Below are 14,489 nucleotides of genomic sequence, written 5' to 3'. Positions count from 1 at the left end.
CACAGAGCCGAAAAAAGCCCCGGCCCCGCCGGGAATCGAACCCGGGCCTCCTGCGTGCAAACCAAGTGTGATACCCATTCGGCCAAGGAGGTTGCTACTAGTAGTGAGTCATTTAACCTGTCAGCTTAGGAAAATATGTCCAATTATGTTAACAATATAGTAACCATTCGGCCAAGGAGGTTGCTACTAGTAGTGAGTCATTTAGCCTGTCAGCTTAGGAAAATATGTCCAATTATGTTAACAATATAGTAACATTATTGGCGTTGGGTACTTACCAACAGCAGGAAGAATGAACAACCCTTACGAGAAGTCGCCAGGATCTCAAAGCCAAGCCCAAAGTTTTGAAATAGCCCTGCAACAAAAGTATAGCGACATGAGCTCTGGAGTGTGGCAGAAGGTTTGACTTCAAATATTGGTGCAAAAAGTCCCTGTTTTATAACATTACTAGCAGGTTCGCCAGGATCTCAAAGCCAAGCCCAAAGTTTTGAAATAGCCCTGCAACAAAAGTATAGCGACATGAGCTCTGGAGTGTGGCAGAAGGATATGACAATTGTTTGACTTCAAATATTGGTGCAAAAAGTCCCTGTTTTATAACATTACTAGCAGGTTGGCCGTCCTTTTTCTAGGTGTTGGGGTTCTGGAAAGCGACCAGTGTGTGAATGAATAGATCTCACTTTCATAGAATAGGAAAGATTTAATCCAGATCTTGACCGGGCTGGGAAAATCCAGCAGCACGCGATTACCCAGATGGTCACCCATCCGGCGGTTACCATAGACCGTAACGTCAGTTGTTGACAAAACTACGTTGTTGACAAAACTACCGTAACATAGAATAGGAAAGATTTAATCCAGATCTTGACCGGGCTGGGAAAATCCAGCAGCACGCGATTACCCAGATGGTCACCCATCCGGCGGGTACCATTGACAAAACTACTGTAACTGCATATTTCGTTTAGTATAATGTTTACTATCAATCTGTTTTGACATGGCGGGGCGGAGCGCTCCTTTATTTTATAGTTTACTTACGAATTTGTCCTCTTTTGGAGATATGCTTTCGGTGGATGTCAGAATATGTTTCAAGTCCAGACTGTCAGCATTGGGATGATTCTTGACTATCTTCCTCACCACTTCTACAGCCTCGGAATCTCTGTTCTTAGTCATGAGCCATCGCATGGACTCGGGTATTATCCTGTCGAGAGAAAGATAACTTTTAACTAGTAAGGTTTCAGTGACGGGGGTTTTACCTTCCATTCAACGACAAGTCAAACGCCTACATTCACTTAATCCGGCTTGAGTGGACCAGGAAAATCCTGTAGGTATTATCCTGTCGAGAGAAAGATAACTTTTAACTAGTAAGGTTTCAGTGACGGGGGTTTTACCTTCCATTCAACGACAAGTCAAACCCCTACATTCACTTAATCCGGCTTGAGTGGACCAGGAAAATCCTGTAGCACGTGATTACCCACATAGTCACCCATTCGGATAACAACTACGCGCAACGTTACTTAACTTTAAGGATCCATTGAAAACTGGTGCATTCTACCTATGTAAGGCTTCTTAGAAAATAACATTAAATATCTTGGCTGGGACTTGCAACCTCCTTATAATCTGACAAAAGTTTTGACAACTGAACTGAAGGTTGATCACTTTAATCAGTCCTTTCAATGTTTTGATCTTTACCCGTGATGTTAATACCTACCTTCACTTATTCATTAAGCCTGAGCGTGTAATGACTAAATAACTAAAACTTACGCAGTTTCAATTTCCTGAGTTTATGCGTGTAACAGAATAAAGTAGACAGTAGTTTTCAATTTTTCAGCTTTATGAGGGAGGAGTACTTGTCTCGTACATTCCTATATCAAGTCATAACATTGTTTCACACGTTGGGAAGTAAAATTTGCAGACAATTACCTTTATCATAAATCTTGCATCTAGGGAATTCCAGAACCTTACTCAGGCCCCGATCAGAGTAATCTTTGATAATTTTCTTTGGTAAGGCAAAAGTGGTATTAAAATTAAACTAAAACTTACGCAGTTTCAATTTCCTGAGTTTATGCGTGTAACAGAATAAAGTAGACAGTAGTTTTCAATTTTTCAGCTTTATGAGGAGTACTTGTCTCGTACATTCCTATATCTAGTCATAACATTGTTTCACACGTTGGGAAGTAAAATTTGCAGACAATTACCTTTATCATAAGTCTTGCATCTAGGGAATTCCAGAACCTTACTCAGGCCCCGATCAGAGTAATCTTTGATAATTTTCTTTGGTAAGGAAAAAGTGGTATTAAAATTAAAATTGAATATGAATCACGACGCACATGGTATTCGTATTATTTACTGATTACGGCCTCCCAGAGTTACCTACTATAATAGCAAGAAATAAATACGTACAGTAATATACAGGTATGCCGTTCACTGAATAGGAAAAGGCTACAGGCTACACTAATACACAGGTATGCCGTTAACTGAATAGGAAAAGGCTATGAAGGAGAAGAGTAAACAACACTCACCAATAATAGAGGAAGAATATCACTCCCGGACCATAGAGAATTCGCAGGAACCATCTCCAGTCAGTGACATACATGGCTACCACCCCCAACAATACGTCCCCCACAGGATAGAACAAGTTGAGAATCACATTGGTAGAAACTCTCTGATTACAGCTCACTATCTCCATCGCTAAACATACACAAAATTAACATCTTTAATCTTTATCATTAGACCCTGGTTTTAGTCTTTCTTTTTTTGAACGCCCAGATATTGTCTCTGACGTCCAAAGGGTTTAAACCCCAATCCTTTCAACACCCTAAGATAGGCAGGTACCTTTCCTGTCTCATGGATACGGAAGTAAGTATTAGACCCTACACTTCTGTCTCTTACCCAGAACGAAAGCACTGCTGTAGATTCCCGAGTCAAGGAAAGCATTGCAAAAGTCCAAGATAGTGAACACCTCATAACTGGTGGCGAAAGATCTCAGAAGTCCCAGAACAATCACAGCCGAAGAAAATATGGACAACGTTATTCTGCGACCGAACCTGAAATTACGAAAATATGAAAAGACTGTCACAATACCTGACTAAATAGTGTTGTATTTTTCTTTCGGAAACTGAGACGAAAAGAAAATACGGGAAAATGTTCAACTACTAGGTGGCTTGGTAGCACCTGTACTAAATCATTGGAAATCCAAGATGACGCATTCCCAGTCATTGAAGGTCAGTTTTCCGTTTCCGCAAGGAAAATACACCTGATGTGAAAGAAAATACGGGAAAATGTTCAACTACTAGGTGGCTTGGTAGCACCTGTACTAAATCATTGGAAATCCAAGATGACGCATTCCCAGCCATTGAAGGTCAGTTTTCCGTTTCCGCAAGGAAAATACACCTGATGTACCTTGTTTATCCTCCTCAAATGGGACAAAAAAAGTCGCATCACCCCAGCAGTCACAGGGTCTTGGGTGTTTTATACGCTCAAGTGTAAAAGTAACAAGGAAAAAACGCTGCCAAAACAAGCCAGTTTAATATACAAGGAAAATACACCTGATGTACCTTGTTTATCCTCCTCAAATGGGACAAAAAAAGTCGCATCACCCCAGCAGTCACAGGGTCTTGGGTATTTTATACGCTCAAGTGTAAAAGTAACAAGGAAAAAACGCTGCCAAAACAAGCCAGTTTAATTTAGGTAGGTACATAGGTACTGATTTTCTCTAATCACGATCGAATAAACTACGGGCTAAAAAAATCCCGGAAGCTTGTTTAAAGTTTCGTGCACCGCTGAAGTTTCAACTCATGATTAATTTGCCTGTTTACTGAACACCTACTGTACCTAACTGTAATGAACTTATTTAAAGCCCCATCTTGCTTTAGGCTTAAGGCCTAATAGCAATAACTTCATATTCCCTTTGTACATATCAGTCAGTATCTATCAAAGTAGGTAGGAGCCAGTTTAATACCTATGACCATTGGCAAATTATAGGTAGATGTGTAGATAGTAGGTGACATTGATAGACTAATAAGTATGCCGCGTAAGCAATCAACTGGACATTATCAATAGGTAGTAGGTCAATTATAGGTAGACGTGACATTGATAGACTAATAAGTATGCCGCGTAAGCAATCAACTGGACATTATCAATAGGTAGTAGGTCAATTATAGGTAGACGTATGTATGGGTACATCACGTTTCTTTCTCGCCCAATCGAGATAATGATTGTAAATCTGAGTGCACGGCAGTGTGCCAGGCCAAGTTCTAGTAAGCATACAGTATTACTTGACCTACCTCAATGTTTACTTTACTTTTTTCCCCTACAATAGTACCTACACGAAGTAGACAGACCGCTCTATTATAGTTTATAGTGTAGAAAAGAAGAAAAGTCCGTTAGTCCGTTTATTAGTTTGTTTTTCTCCTCGTAATTTGTCAACATACATTTATTTTTGCACGTCAGAGATTTGCATTTTCCATCACCGGATTATTTTTTAGAGTTTCCACATAAACCTCCAAAATTGGCATTTTGGATATTTAAGGGGAAATTTGATCAATGGGAGATTGGAGGTTTCTTACTCCTTAAGCTTAAGTGAATAATTTCACACAATCAGACTAGGTGCTAATTTTATAGGTACGCTAAGGTATGAAAAATATGAACATATGGGGAAGTTTAGTTCCTTATACATATGTATAGGTAGTTTGTGATTTCTTTCTTTATACTCGTACATATACCTATATCTTTTTTTATATAAATATTTATAGAAAACCTAAATGTAATATTGTAAACTTGTAAATTGTGTATAATGTTGTAACAATCACAATAAAATAAAATTGAATTGAATTGAATCTCGAAACGAGTCCATTCTTCCTCAGCCTCACTCAAAGGATATCCCTCAAAGGATATTCAAGCTGGGCTTTTAAAAAGTCCACGTTACTTTCAGTGCAATGGAAGAACCTTCTTCTAGCACTATTGAATTTCCTAGTTTTTCATAAGACAAGTGTTACTTACCAATAGGGACACCTGGGGTGCAATGACCTGTCCAATACGGCCCAGCATGGATACAAACGCTAGCAAGGAACTACGTAGAGGAGTGGGGAACATTTCACACGTGGTTATGTAGAGAACAGTGTACGCAGAGGTGATACCAATGGTTCCAAACAGGTAGAGAAACAAGCGGATAAATTCTGGGGAGAAAAATCGTGTTATTGTGACAAAATCGTGGCGAAATTTTAAAAGTACAAGTATATTTTTATTGTAAATCATGCCTTGCGGCTTTATACGAAGTCAATTGTTACTTCACACGTGGTTATGTAGAGAACAGTGTACGCAGAGGTAATACCAATGGTTCCAAACAGGTAGAGAAACAAGCGGATAAATTCTGGGCAGAAAAATCGTGTTATTGTGACAAAATCGTGGCGAAATTTTCAAAGTACAAGTATATTTTTATTGTAAATCATGCCTTGCGGCTTTATACGAAGTCAATTGTTACAAAAATGAGTATGTATTTCTAAACAGGTCTTTTTGTTGAAAAAATGTAAGCAACATTATCACGCAAATACAAAGGATTTTATTTAGACTGCGGAAGTAAAGGGACTTGTCAGTCCAATGCTGGCAGTATAGACGAGGTGTTCTATTCTATTTAGGAACATAGGTTTTGTAACTACCATCGATTCGTCCCTCAAAGACCTCTTCTCTGGGTTAACAGTTCTGGGGCACACCTAGCTCTTTCTCTAATGCCACAACTTCAGCGCAGGACAATAAAATTACAAACTAGTCTCACCTTGCCAGCCTAGTTGGGCTGGTTGGTAGCGTGTCTGCCTTGAAAGCGCTAGGCCGCGGTTTCAATTCACGCCCGGGGCGGATTTTACCCTGAACGGATGATGTTCGTTCTCGGAACGGCTGGCTTTCTCCTATCCTGTCTTTCTTATCTCTTCGATTTTGGGACGATAAGACTTTAGCAGACAAACCTCAGTCAAACCTCTTTAAAAACTAGTCTCACCTCGTTAAGAATATTGACCTCATTGGTTTTGTACACCCATGACGTACATCTCCGTACATCACTCTGGTTAAACGCAGCCGCGTCACATCCTGACGTTCCCTTCACCACTCCATAACGGTAACAAGTCTTGGGTGTCCCATCTTCATTGTAAGGAACGGCATGTTTGAGCCAAGATGGTAGATAGGTGGAGTTTTCGACATCCTCACATTCCGGAATAGCGCACCTGTCGGAAAATATCTCAAATAGGAGAAACCTCCGTGCCCGAGTGGGTCCTAGGCTTGCACATTGGAGGTCTTGAGTTCGATTGCCGGCGGGGTCAAAGTTTTTTTCGACTCTGTGCTTGGGGTTTTGAGTGCACTTAGCCTCGTGAGTAGAACTGTGTAGCAATTTTAATCGAGTAGCGACCAGTGGCGGCATTACCAGTGTTAAGAACTCAAGTGAGGCATACCAATCCTCGTTTCTTCGAGGGGGGAAAAATCCAATTTACCTATGTGGAAAATGGTGGAATCTCTCCTCAGGCACTGTGCCTACTTATCTTATCCCGACGCAGTGGGATTTTTATCCCTTTTCAGGGATTTTTCAGGTCTGACTGGGATAAAAATGAATTTAGGGATTTTAAGGGGTTTTTAACAATTTTAAGTGATAATAATTTTTATTCATCTAATAAAAATACATAAATTATTTAAAGTCAATATTTAAGGGTATTTGAGTGAAATTTCGAGTGTATGGCCGCCATACACGCCTTATATGGACGCTACGCCACTGAGAACTCAAGTGAGGCATACCAATCCTCGTTTCTTCGAGGGGGGAAAAATCCAATTTAAGTGGAAAGTGGTGGAATCTCTCCTCAGGCACTGTACCTACTTGGTTTAAGAATGATAACTAGTTGACATCCAGATTTCATATAGTAAGCAAAACACATGTTATAATACCTACTTGGTTTAAGAATGATAACTAGTTGACATCCAGATTTCATATAGTAAGCAAAACACATGTTATAAAAGACATACAAAATTACTCACCTACCTGTATTTTAATTCAGCCGTGGTGAAAATGTACGTCAGCGAAAATGCTGACACCAGCAAAATTGGTAACCCCAGTATGAATATATTCCACACTTGACATCCTCTGTCGTCCAGTAGGGTGTCTAGGGTGACGAGAGGTTTTTTGGCGACAGTCATATTGGAGAGGTGAATTGCCCTAGGACTATCAAAGTCAGGAATGATATGGGAATGGTATGTACGTCAGGGATAACACTTCTCTAGAAAGGTAGACTCAATTCTCTTACCATCCTGTGCTTTGGGTCGGAGCTCTGGAACAATGAAAACAGATTATTGAAATTTTGGTTCGAGTTTACAAATTTGAGTTTCTACTATACTATCTTAATATTTAAATGAGACTTGACTCCGTGCCAAGTCTTTCTTTTTCTGCCTATGGTTTAGGTACCTAGGGCCTAGGGTATTCGGAGACAGTTAAGTACTTGCTATGAATATCTATCTACTAAACAGAGGCATTGAACTGATATGTACATGCAAAATAACTCGGTAGGTAGGTAGGTACAGTAGGTTGATACGTTGATATGGCAGATTATTTGCACCGGTTTCTATTTTTCTAGACAGAAAATGATATACTCATAGGTCTATTTAATAGTAGATTTATTATTACTCATCATTATCACTAAATATTCCTTATTTTTATTTCTTAAAATATTAAATTAATTACCTAGATAAACACCACTTTTTTCGCCAACTTGTAGGTAATTTTGTAAAGAGTTCGAAAAAGAAACTTACAGTTCAAGGATTACACTGAAGAAAAAATAATTTATTTATTATTCTTCTAGAACAAATAAAACAGTGCTTTATAAATCAAATCCAGCTTTTTAAAATAAGGTACTTTAGATAAGCTTTTTTATTTGAAATTCATGTGTTAGATAAGCCTTTTAAAATTGCTATAGTAATAGTGAGTTAATTTTTACAAACATTAATGAATGAAGAGCGAGGTTTGACCGTGATTAGCACGTGCGTTTGATTATTCTGACCTGTACCAGCTGACAGTAAAACACTCACTGGTCGTTTAGTAGAATGATAATAACAGACACACAGTCAGTAGCAATAGGTATACTACTACCATAATGCAACATGTGTTAAAAAATAGGTACAGTAGGAGGTCTATTGTTTTTCCTATAGATGTACACATAGTGTGGTCTGAGTAAACCAAAGGGAGTAATCCCGATCCAATCAATGTGATTATAATAGTAATCAGTGGACAAGAAGATACATAGGTAGGTACTAGGTAGTTAATTTCGAAGCGGGAAACCTTTATCACTTTCTATTACCTAATAAAGTAATAGCGAAGCTATACTTCAGTAATGACTATACTAATAAAATCAATGTAATAGGTTTTGCCAGCGGCCGAAGGTCGTATTCATTTCTCACAATATATTATATATATATATAAAAAAAAACAACATCAGCTCCTAAGGCGTAGTGGTCACTGCGCTCGCCTTGCACGCGGGAGACCCGGGTTCGATTCCCGGCGGGCCGACGACAAACGCCGACCCCATCTGAACATGGGAAAAGGCGAAGAAGAAGAAGAAGAAATAGGTAAAAAGTTTAACGTTCAAGTACCTACTTACATATCTAGAAGGTTAGAACGGTTAGTTGCTCTCTCATCCACTTAACCTTAGTTCCACTAAAACGGTACCTAGAAACAGTGTAAGTACTGGTACCTATTAATTATCATAAGTACTTATCTTCTCGGCAAATTCTCTTAAGTACCCAGGTACTTCACTGTAATATTTTCATACAAGTCAAACTTTAGGTAAATACTAAGTAAGCTTTTTAGTCCGTCCTTCCTTTATTATTACGCTTCGGTGTCTGTCTGTCAGTCAGTCAGTCAGTCCGTCAGTCTGTCCCCATAGAAGGGCTTATCCAAACCTGGAAATTTCAAGATTAGAGCTCATTTGTGTGAGAAAATGTGAAAAAAATCCCCCAAAAACCAGTTTTTTTTGGTTTTTTGGCTTTATGGTTTTCTGGACAAAATTTGCACCACCATTTTCGTGATCCTGGTAAAAAGACCTTTAATTTGATATATAGGTCGACCAGGTTTGGATAAGTCCTTCTATGGGGACAGACAGACACTGAAGTGAATACAATAGTCCGTCCCTTATACCTTTTTAGTCGGACGGACTATTGTATTCGCTTCGGTGTCTGTCTGTCTGTCTGTCCCCATAGAAGGACTTATCCAAACATAGTCGACCTATATATCAAATTAAAGGCCTTTTTACGAGGATCACGAAAATGGTGGTGCAAATTTTGTCCTAAAGCCAAAAAACCAAAAAAACTGGTTTTTGCGGGATTTTTTCCACATTTTTTTCACACAAATGAGCTCTGATCTCGAAATTTGTCGCGATGACCTATGAACTCAAAGCGAGAAAGTTTTAGATAACATTTCAGTCGATCATTTAAGACCGGTTTTAGCGTTACCTATGTTAAGCTACGCCGAGGAAGGCCAATAAATGGATGGGTGACTTAAACATTTTATTGGGAATAAAGGGAGAACGGGCTCTAGTCTTGATTTTAAATCATTACATGAAAGTAAAATCAAATCAAGAATGATAATAAACTGAATATTAAACAAATTAGGTAGGTACATAGGTACTGATTTTCTCTAATCACGATCGAATAAACTACGGGCTAAAAAAATCCCGGAAGCTTGTTTAAAGTTTCTTGCACCGCTGAAGTTTCAACTCATGATTAATTTGCCTGTTTACTGAACACCTTCTGTACCTAACTGTAATGAACTTATTTAAAGCCCCATCTTGCTTTAGGTTTAGGGCCTAATAGCAATAACTTCATATTCCCTTTGTACATATCAGTCAGTATCTATCAAAGTAGGTAGGTAATAATAATAGACTCTTGAGTGGAAGGCAACCACTAGGCGAGGTTAACACCTTAGGCGTTCTCTACCACCTAACCCTTAGAGCTCCATTATTATGTGGTCAAATTTTCAAATAAATGAGGATACAATTCCATACCTCGGTTGGGATCGAACCCACGCCCTCCTGATTACCAGGAGAGTGTCTTGACCACTACGCCACCGAGGTAGGTATGCCTTTAATCAAAAATCAAGGTTAAGTAGGTACCTACCAAATAAACCTATCATTCTTCATGGTGTTGGAATACTTGGAATTCGAGATGTGCGTTTGTCATTGCAAAATAAAGACCGTTCACAAAAAGGCGTTAATGGGATGTTTCCTGGCCTAACGGGATAAATAAAAAACCTAGGCCCAATTATTGTCCACGCCACGATAAGTTACGTATCTGTTATTTGAGTGACAACCGCACTGCTCAGATTGTTAGAGGACTAGGGACAGTTTCTCGTCATAGGGGTAAGGACATACTAACTTGAAGGTACTGGGAACCACAAAGGCCTCAGTTTTACGGGGTTGCCGCTACGACAAAAATAAATTTTCGTGGGGTCTGTCAGACCCCACGTCAAATACTAACTTGAAGGTACTGGGAACCACAAAGGCCTCAGTTTTACGGGGTTGCCGCTACGACAAAAATAAATTTTCGTGGGGTCTGTCGTCTGTCAGACCCCACCTCACCAGTTAAGGGTTAAACTCTTATAAACCATGTGGGTGATAAATTGAGATCACCAAACTCAATATTTTTGTGAATAGAGTGGGTATCTACATTACAATTTGATTGAGTAGGTACATAAAGATTTGATTCAATACAGCTTGAGATTATTTTCTGAACAGCAGCTGTAAGTACTTACACACAAATTAATGTGCGATAAGATTAAATTATCGGAGAGTCTAAAATAGCTGAAATCTCAATTGAACCAGGCCTCTTAAACACCAGTCTCTTGCCTACTGAAGTTATGAAGAAGAACAGAGAGGTCGAGAATTTGTAGGTGTATCCTTTTTCTAAATGGGTACACCAAATCTGGGAATCGAAAAAATACTTCTGAAAATTACCGTTCCAACCCCGATTCGAACTCAGCACGTCAGCTCGTTCGTTAGCATAGACACTTGATATGCACAGGGCACGATTGTACATAGTATAGGACTACTTTCCTGTTCATTTGGAGGCTAGGTTGTATTAAAATTGTTTTTCTGGATGTTAGGTCGTAAAGTTGATTCGAACTCAGCACGTCAGCTCGTTCGTTAGCATAGACACTTGATATGCACAGGGCACGATTGTACATAGTATAGGACTACTTTCCCGTTCATTTGGAGGCTAGGTTGTATTAAAATTGTTTTAAAGAGGTGTACTTAGTAAGAAAGTATTCTACTACAACCTAGCCCTAGATACAAATAAGTAGGTACCATCAGGTATCATATAAATATATCTCTGGTTACAACCCCCTTATAACACCTTCAAGCCCTAGTCACACGTTGTTTAACACACGCCCTAGGGGTTGTATTTGTGAAGAAACTGACGTTTGACACGCGCTACAAACTCCGAAGAAAACAAGGTAGAACTTTCAGTTAGAAAGCGAGTCTCAATCGAGTAACAGTTTAGTAACAAATTTCCTCGGTTTCAGTTTAGTAACCAATTTCCTTTATCACTTTCGTCAGGTCTCTTGTATGTTTAAAAGATAGACAAGATAGTTTTGTGAAGAAACTGACGTTTGACACGCGCTACAAACTCCGAAGAAAACAAGGTAGAACTTTCAGTTAGAAAGCGAGTCTCAATCGAGCAAGAGTTTAGTAACAAATTTCCTTTATCACTTTCGTCAGTTCTCTTGTATGTTTAAAAGATAGACAAGATAGACTATAACACGTAGGGTGGATTTCACCGATATTTTTTCAGACGGTAGAAGGCCTGTTAAGCTAACAGCCTGTTAAATTCCAAGTTCAATTTGATTTGTATATGCTTAACAGAGCTGGTAAGCTAACAGAGCTGTTAGGGGCTAGGTTGTCGAAACCAACCTGTAATGTGTAATAAATAGACTAAAATACGTACTCTGATGGCATAATTTAGTAGATAACATTTTTTGACGGTAATACTCAGCGCATACCCGCGTAGGTAACTGAATAAAGCCCATTAGCAACAATCATGGATGACAGAACTGTGGATTTGATTTTCATGGGATCACTGGAGAGTTTGCCTCCCGTTAGTTCGAAAATCGTTCGAATCTTCACCAGTTCGACTTTCACAGGTAAGCGAGAGTTCCAAAGTAGAGAGTCAAACTATGACTACTTTAAAAAGTGGTTAGATAGAAGAGCTCCTACCACGTTAAATAAAACCAGTAAAAAAAGTTTTCTGAAGGCATTTAGTCCAGCACTACAGCTGCAGTCAGTTCATCAAGAACAAAATGCCAATTTATGATGTGATTATGTGATAGATGACTATAATTATATGTGATAGAAATGGTTATAAATAATCAGTTCATAAAAAAATGCAGTAATAAAATTATGCATATTTTTCAGCAATAAAGTCAAAGTAAAAATTCGATAGTCTCTTATTACTGATAACGGATAACGTATAGGTAGGTATTTCAGATTAAAACGATAAATAAACAATAAGAACAAGAGAAAAAAAACAAAAAGAACAAAAGGGCTCTGACCTTTTTTAAGTAAAAAAAAAAAAAAAAAAAAAAAACTTACGAATGCTCGGTGGTAAGAACTTACTTTAGTGATTACTGTACTTTTATTTTCAGACACTACAATGGAAAGAAACACGCTTATGGCCCAATGTTATCCAAAGCTGAAGGACTACTGTCGCGAAAAACATGGACTGGAATTCCAAGTAAGTAATCAGCGGATTTGAAACGCAAATCGAAGAACTCACATAGTAATTCTTTAAGGAGTGGATTTACGATTAATCTCCATGAGGCCATCCCGTCATAATAGATTTTATTCATCTGAAAGATCTATTTCGTACAAGTCATAGGCAACATAAAAACATATTGTCTCACAATCTCACATATGTAGACAGATCTGCCGGCTTCAATAAATTGTTGTTTCTCTTCCTCTCTCTTTGCATAAATATCAAGGTAGCTTGGTATAGGTATTGTAGGCGAAAGTACTCAGGACTACACGCGATCAGAAACTTAATCAGGTGACTAATAACTTTCTCCTACTGTTTGAGCCATGGCACCAAACTAAAGCAAAGTCCAGAGATAGTCCTTCCTGAGAACTTTTTGCGCGGTACACAAGCTATGACATGTCTCGCAACTTCGTTACACCGGGTCTTTCGATAGATCGTTACTTGCGACCTAAAATTTGCGCAAAAATCGCGTACACATGCAAGGACCTGTCGAAAGGCCAGGTTGGTGGACCAAGCTGAGAGACATGTACAAAGCATTCGATTTTGACTTCCATAATACCAGAAACAAACCAGAAGGATCAAGACAACAGGGAAGAGAAGACCAAGAGAGATACAGTGACATTATAAGAAAGGATATCGAGGATAGATACCAGAAACGAAACAAACCAGAAGGATCAAGACAACAGGGAAGACCAAGAGAGATACAGTGACATTATAAGAAAGGATATCGAGGATGGATGTGGTATTATCCTGTCGAGAGAAAGATAACTTTTAACTAGTAAGGTTTCAGTGACGGGGGTTTTACCTTCCATTCAACGACAAGTCAAACGCCTACATTCACTTAATCCGGCTTGAGTGGACCAGGAAAATCCTGTAGCACGTAATGAAGAGCGAGGTTTGACCGTGATTAGCACGTGCGTTTGATTATTCTGACCTGTACCAGCTGACAGTAAAACACTCACTGGTCGTTTAGTAGAATGATAATAACAGACACACAGTCAGTAGCAATAGGTATACTACTACCATAATGCAACATGTGTTAAAAAATAGGTACAGTAGGAGAAGAAGAAGAAGAAGAAGAAGAAGAAGAAGAAGAAGAAGAAGAAATAGGTAAAAAGTTTAACGTTCAAGTACCTACTTACATATCTAGAAGGTTAGAACGGTTAGTTGCTCTCTCATCCACTTAACCTTAGTTCCACTAAAAAGGTACCTAGAAACAGTGTAAGTACTGGTACCTATTAATTATCATAATCATAAGTACTTATCTTCTCGGCAAATTCTCTTAAGTACCCAGGTACTTCACTGTAATGTTTTCATACAAGTCAAACTTTAGGTAAATACTAAGTAAGCTTTTTAGTCCGTCCTTCCTTTATTATTACGCTTCGGTGTCTGTCTGTCTGTCAGTCAGTCCGTCAGTCTGTCCCCATAGAAGGGCTTATCCAAACCTTTAGTTGCTCTCTCATCCACTTAACCTTAGTTCCACTAAAACGGTACCTAGAAACAGTGTAAGTACTGGTACCTATTAATTATCATAAGTACTTATCTTCTCGGCAAATTCTCTTAAGTACCCAGGTACTTCACTGTAATGTTTTCATACAAGTCAAACTTTAGGTAAATACTAAGTAAGCTTTTTAGTCCGTCCTTCCTTTATTATTACGCTTCGGTGTCTGTCTGTCAGTCAGTCAGTCAGTCCGTCTGTCCCCATAGAAGGGCTTATCCAAACCTGG

The 14,489-nt window shown here is 38.8% G+C and overlaps 2 protein-coding genes across 3 annotated transcripts in view; one reads left to right on the top strand and one right to left on the bottom strand.

The window, feature by feature from the left end:
• Positions 1–14,489, bottom strand: part of LOC103516923 (solute carrier family 22 member 4-like) — an 18,399-nt gene that overhangs the window by 1,075 nt on the left and 2,835 nt on the right. Inside the window, exons 5-12 of the mRNA XM_026829195.1 lie at positions 5,981–6,203; positions 5,441–5,447; positions 4,990–5,165; positions 4,557–4,564; positions 2,881–3,035; positions 2,511–2,679; positions 1,027–1,189; positions 276–352 (exon numbers count right to left, since the gene is read on the bottom strand). Coding sequence (XP_026684996.1) covers positions 276–352; positions 1,027–1,189; positions 2,511–2,679; positions 2,881–3,035; positions 4,557–4,564; positions 4,990–5,165; positions 5,441–5,447; positions 5,981–6,203 — 978 coding nt within the window. The remainder of the gene's footprint in view (positions 1–275; positions 353–1,026; positions 1,190–2,510; positions 2,680–2,880; positions 3,036–4,556; positions 4,565–4,989; positions 5,166–5,440; positions 5,448–5,980; positions 6,204–14,489) is intronic.
• LOC113470620 (NACHT and WD repeat domain-containing protein 2-like) lies at positions 11,486–13,061 on the top strand. 2 transcript variants are annotated; one of them, XM_026829197.1, is made up of 3 exons: positions 11,486–11,499; positions 11,974–12,151; positions 12,653–13,061. In XM_026829197.1, exons 2-3 carry the CDS (start codon positions 12,049–12,051, stop codon positions 12,760–12,762), a joined length of 213 nt encoding a protein of 70 aa, XP_026684998.1. In that variant the 5' UTR covers positions 11,486–11,499; positions 11,974–12,048; the 3' UTR covers positions 12,763–13,061. The 2 variants fall into 2 exon arrangements, with proteins under 2 accessions (XP_026684998.1, XP_026684997.1); XM_026829196.1 differs by lacking the exon at positions 11,486–11,499 and having other exon boundaries at positions 11,702–12,151.

The sequence above is a fragment of the Diaphorina citri genome, unplaced genomic scaffold, assembly GCF_000475195.1.
Source record: "Diaphorina citri unplaced genomic scaffold, Diaci psyllid genome assembly version 1.1 scaffold1701, whole genome shotgun sequence".
NCBI lineage: Eukaryota > Metazoa > Arthropoda > Insecta > Hemiptera > Psyllidae > Diaphorina > Diaphorina citri.
The sequence above is the reverse complement of the archived record's forward strand: the minus strand, read 5'-3'. Positions and strand labels throughout refer to the sequence as shown.

Excerpts from the sequence above, each read along its gene's own strand:
- LOC113470620 (XM_026829197.1), top strand. The coding sequence starts at position 12,049 with ATGGATGACAGAACTGTGGATTTGATTTTCATGGGATCACTGGAGAGT. Across the intron at positions 12,152-12,652 it reads CACCAGTTCGACTTTCACAG|ACACTACAATGGAAAGAAAC; the intron begins GTAAGCGAGAGT and ends TTTTATTTTCAG.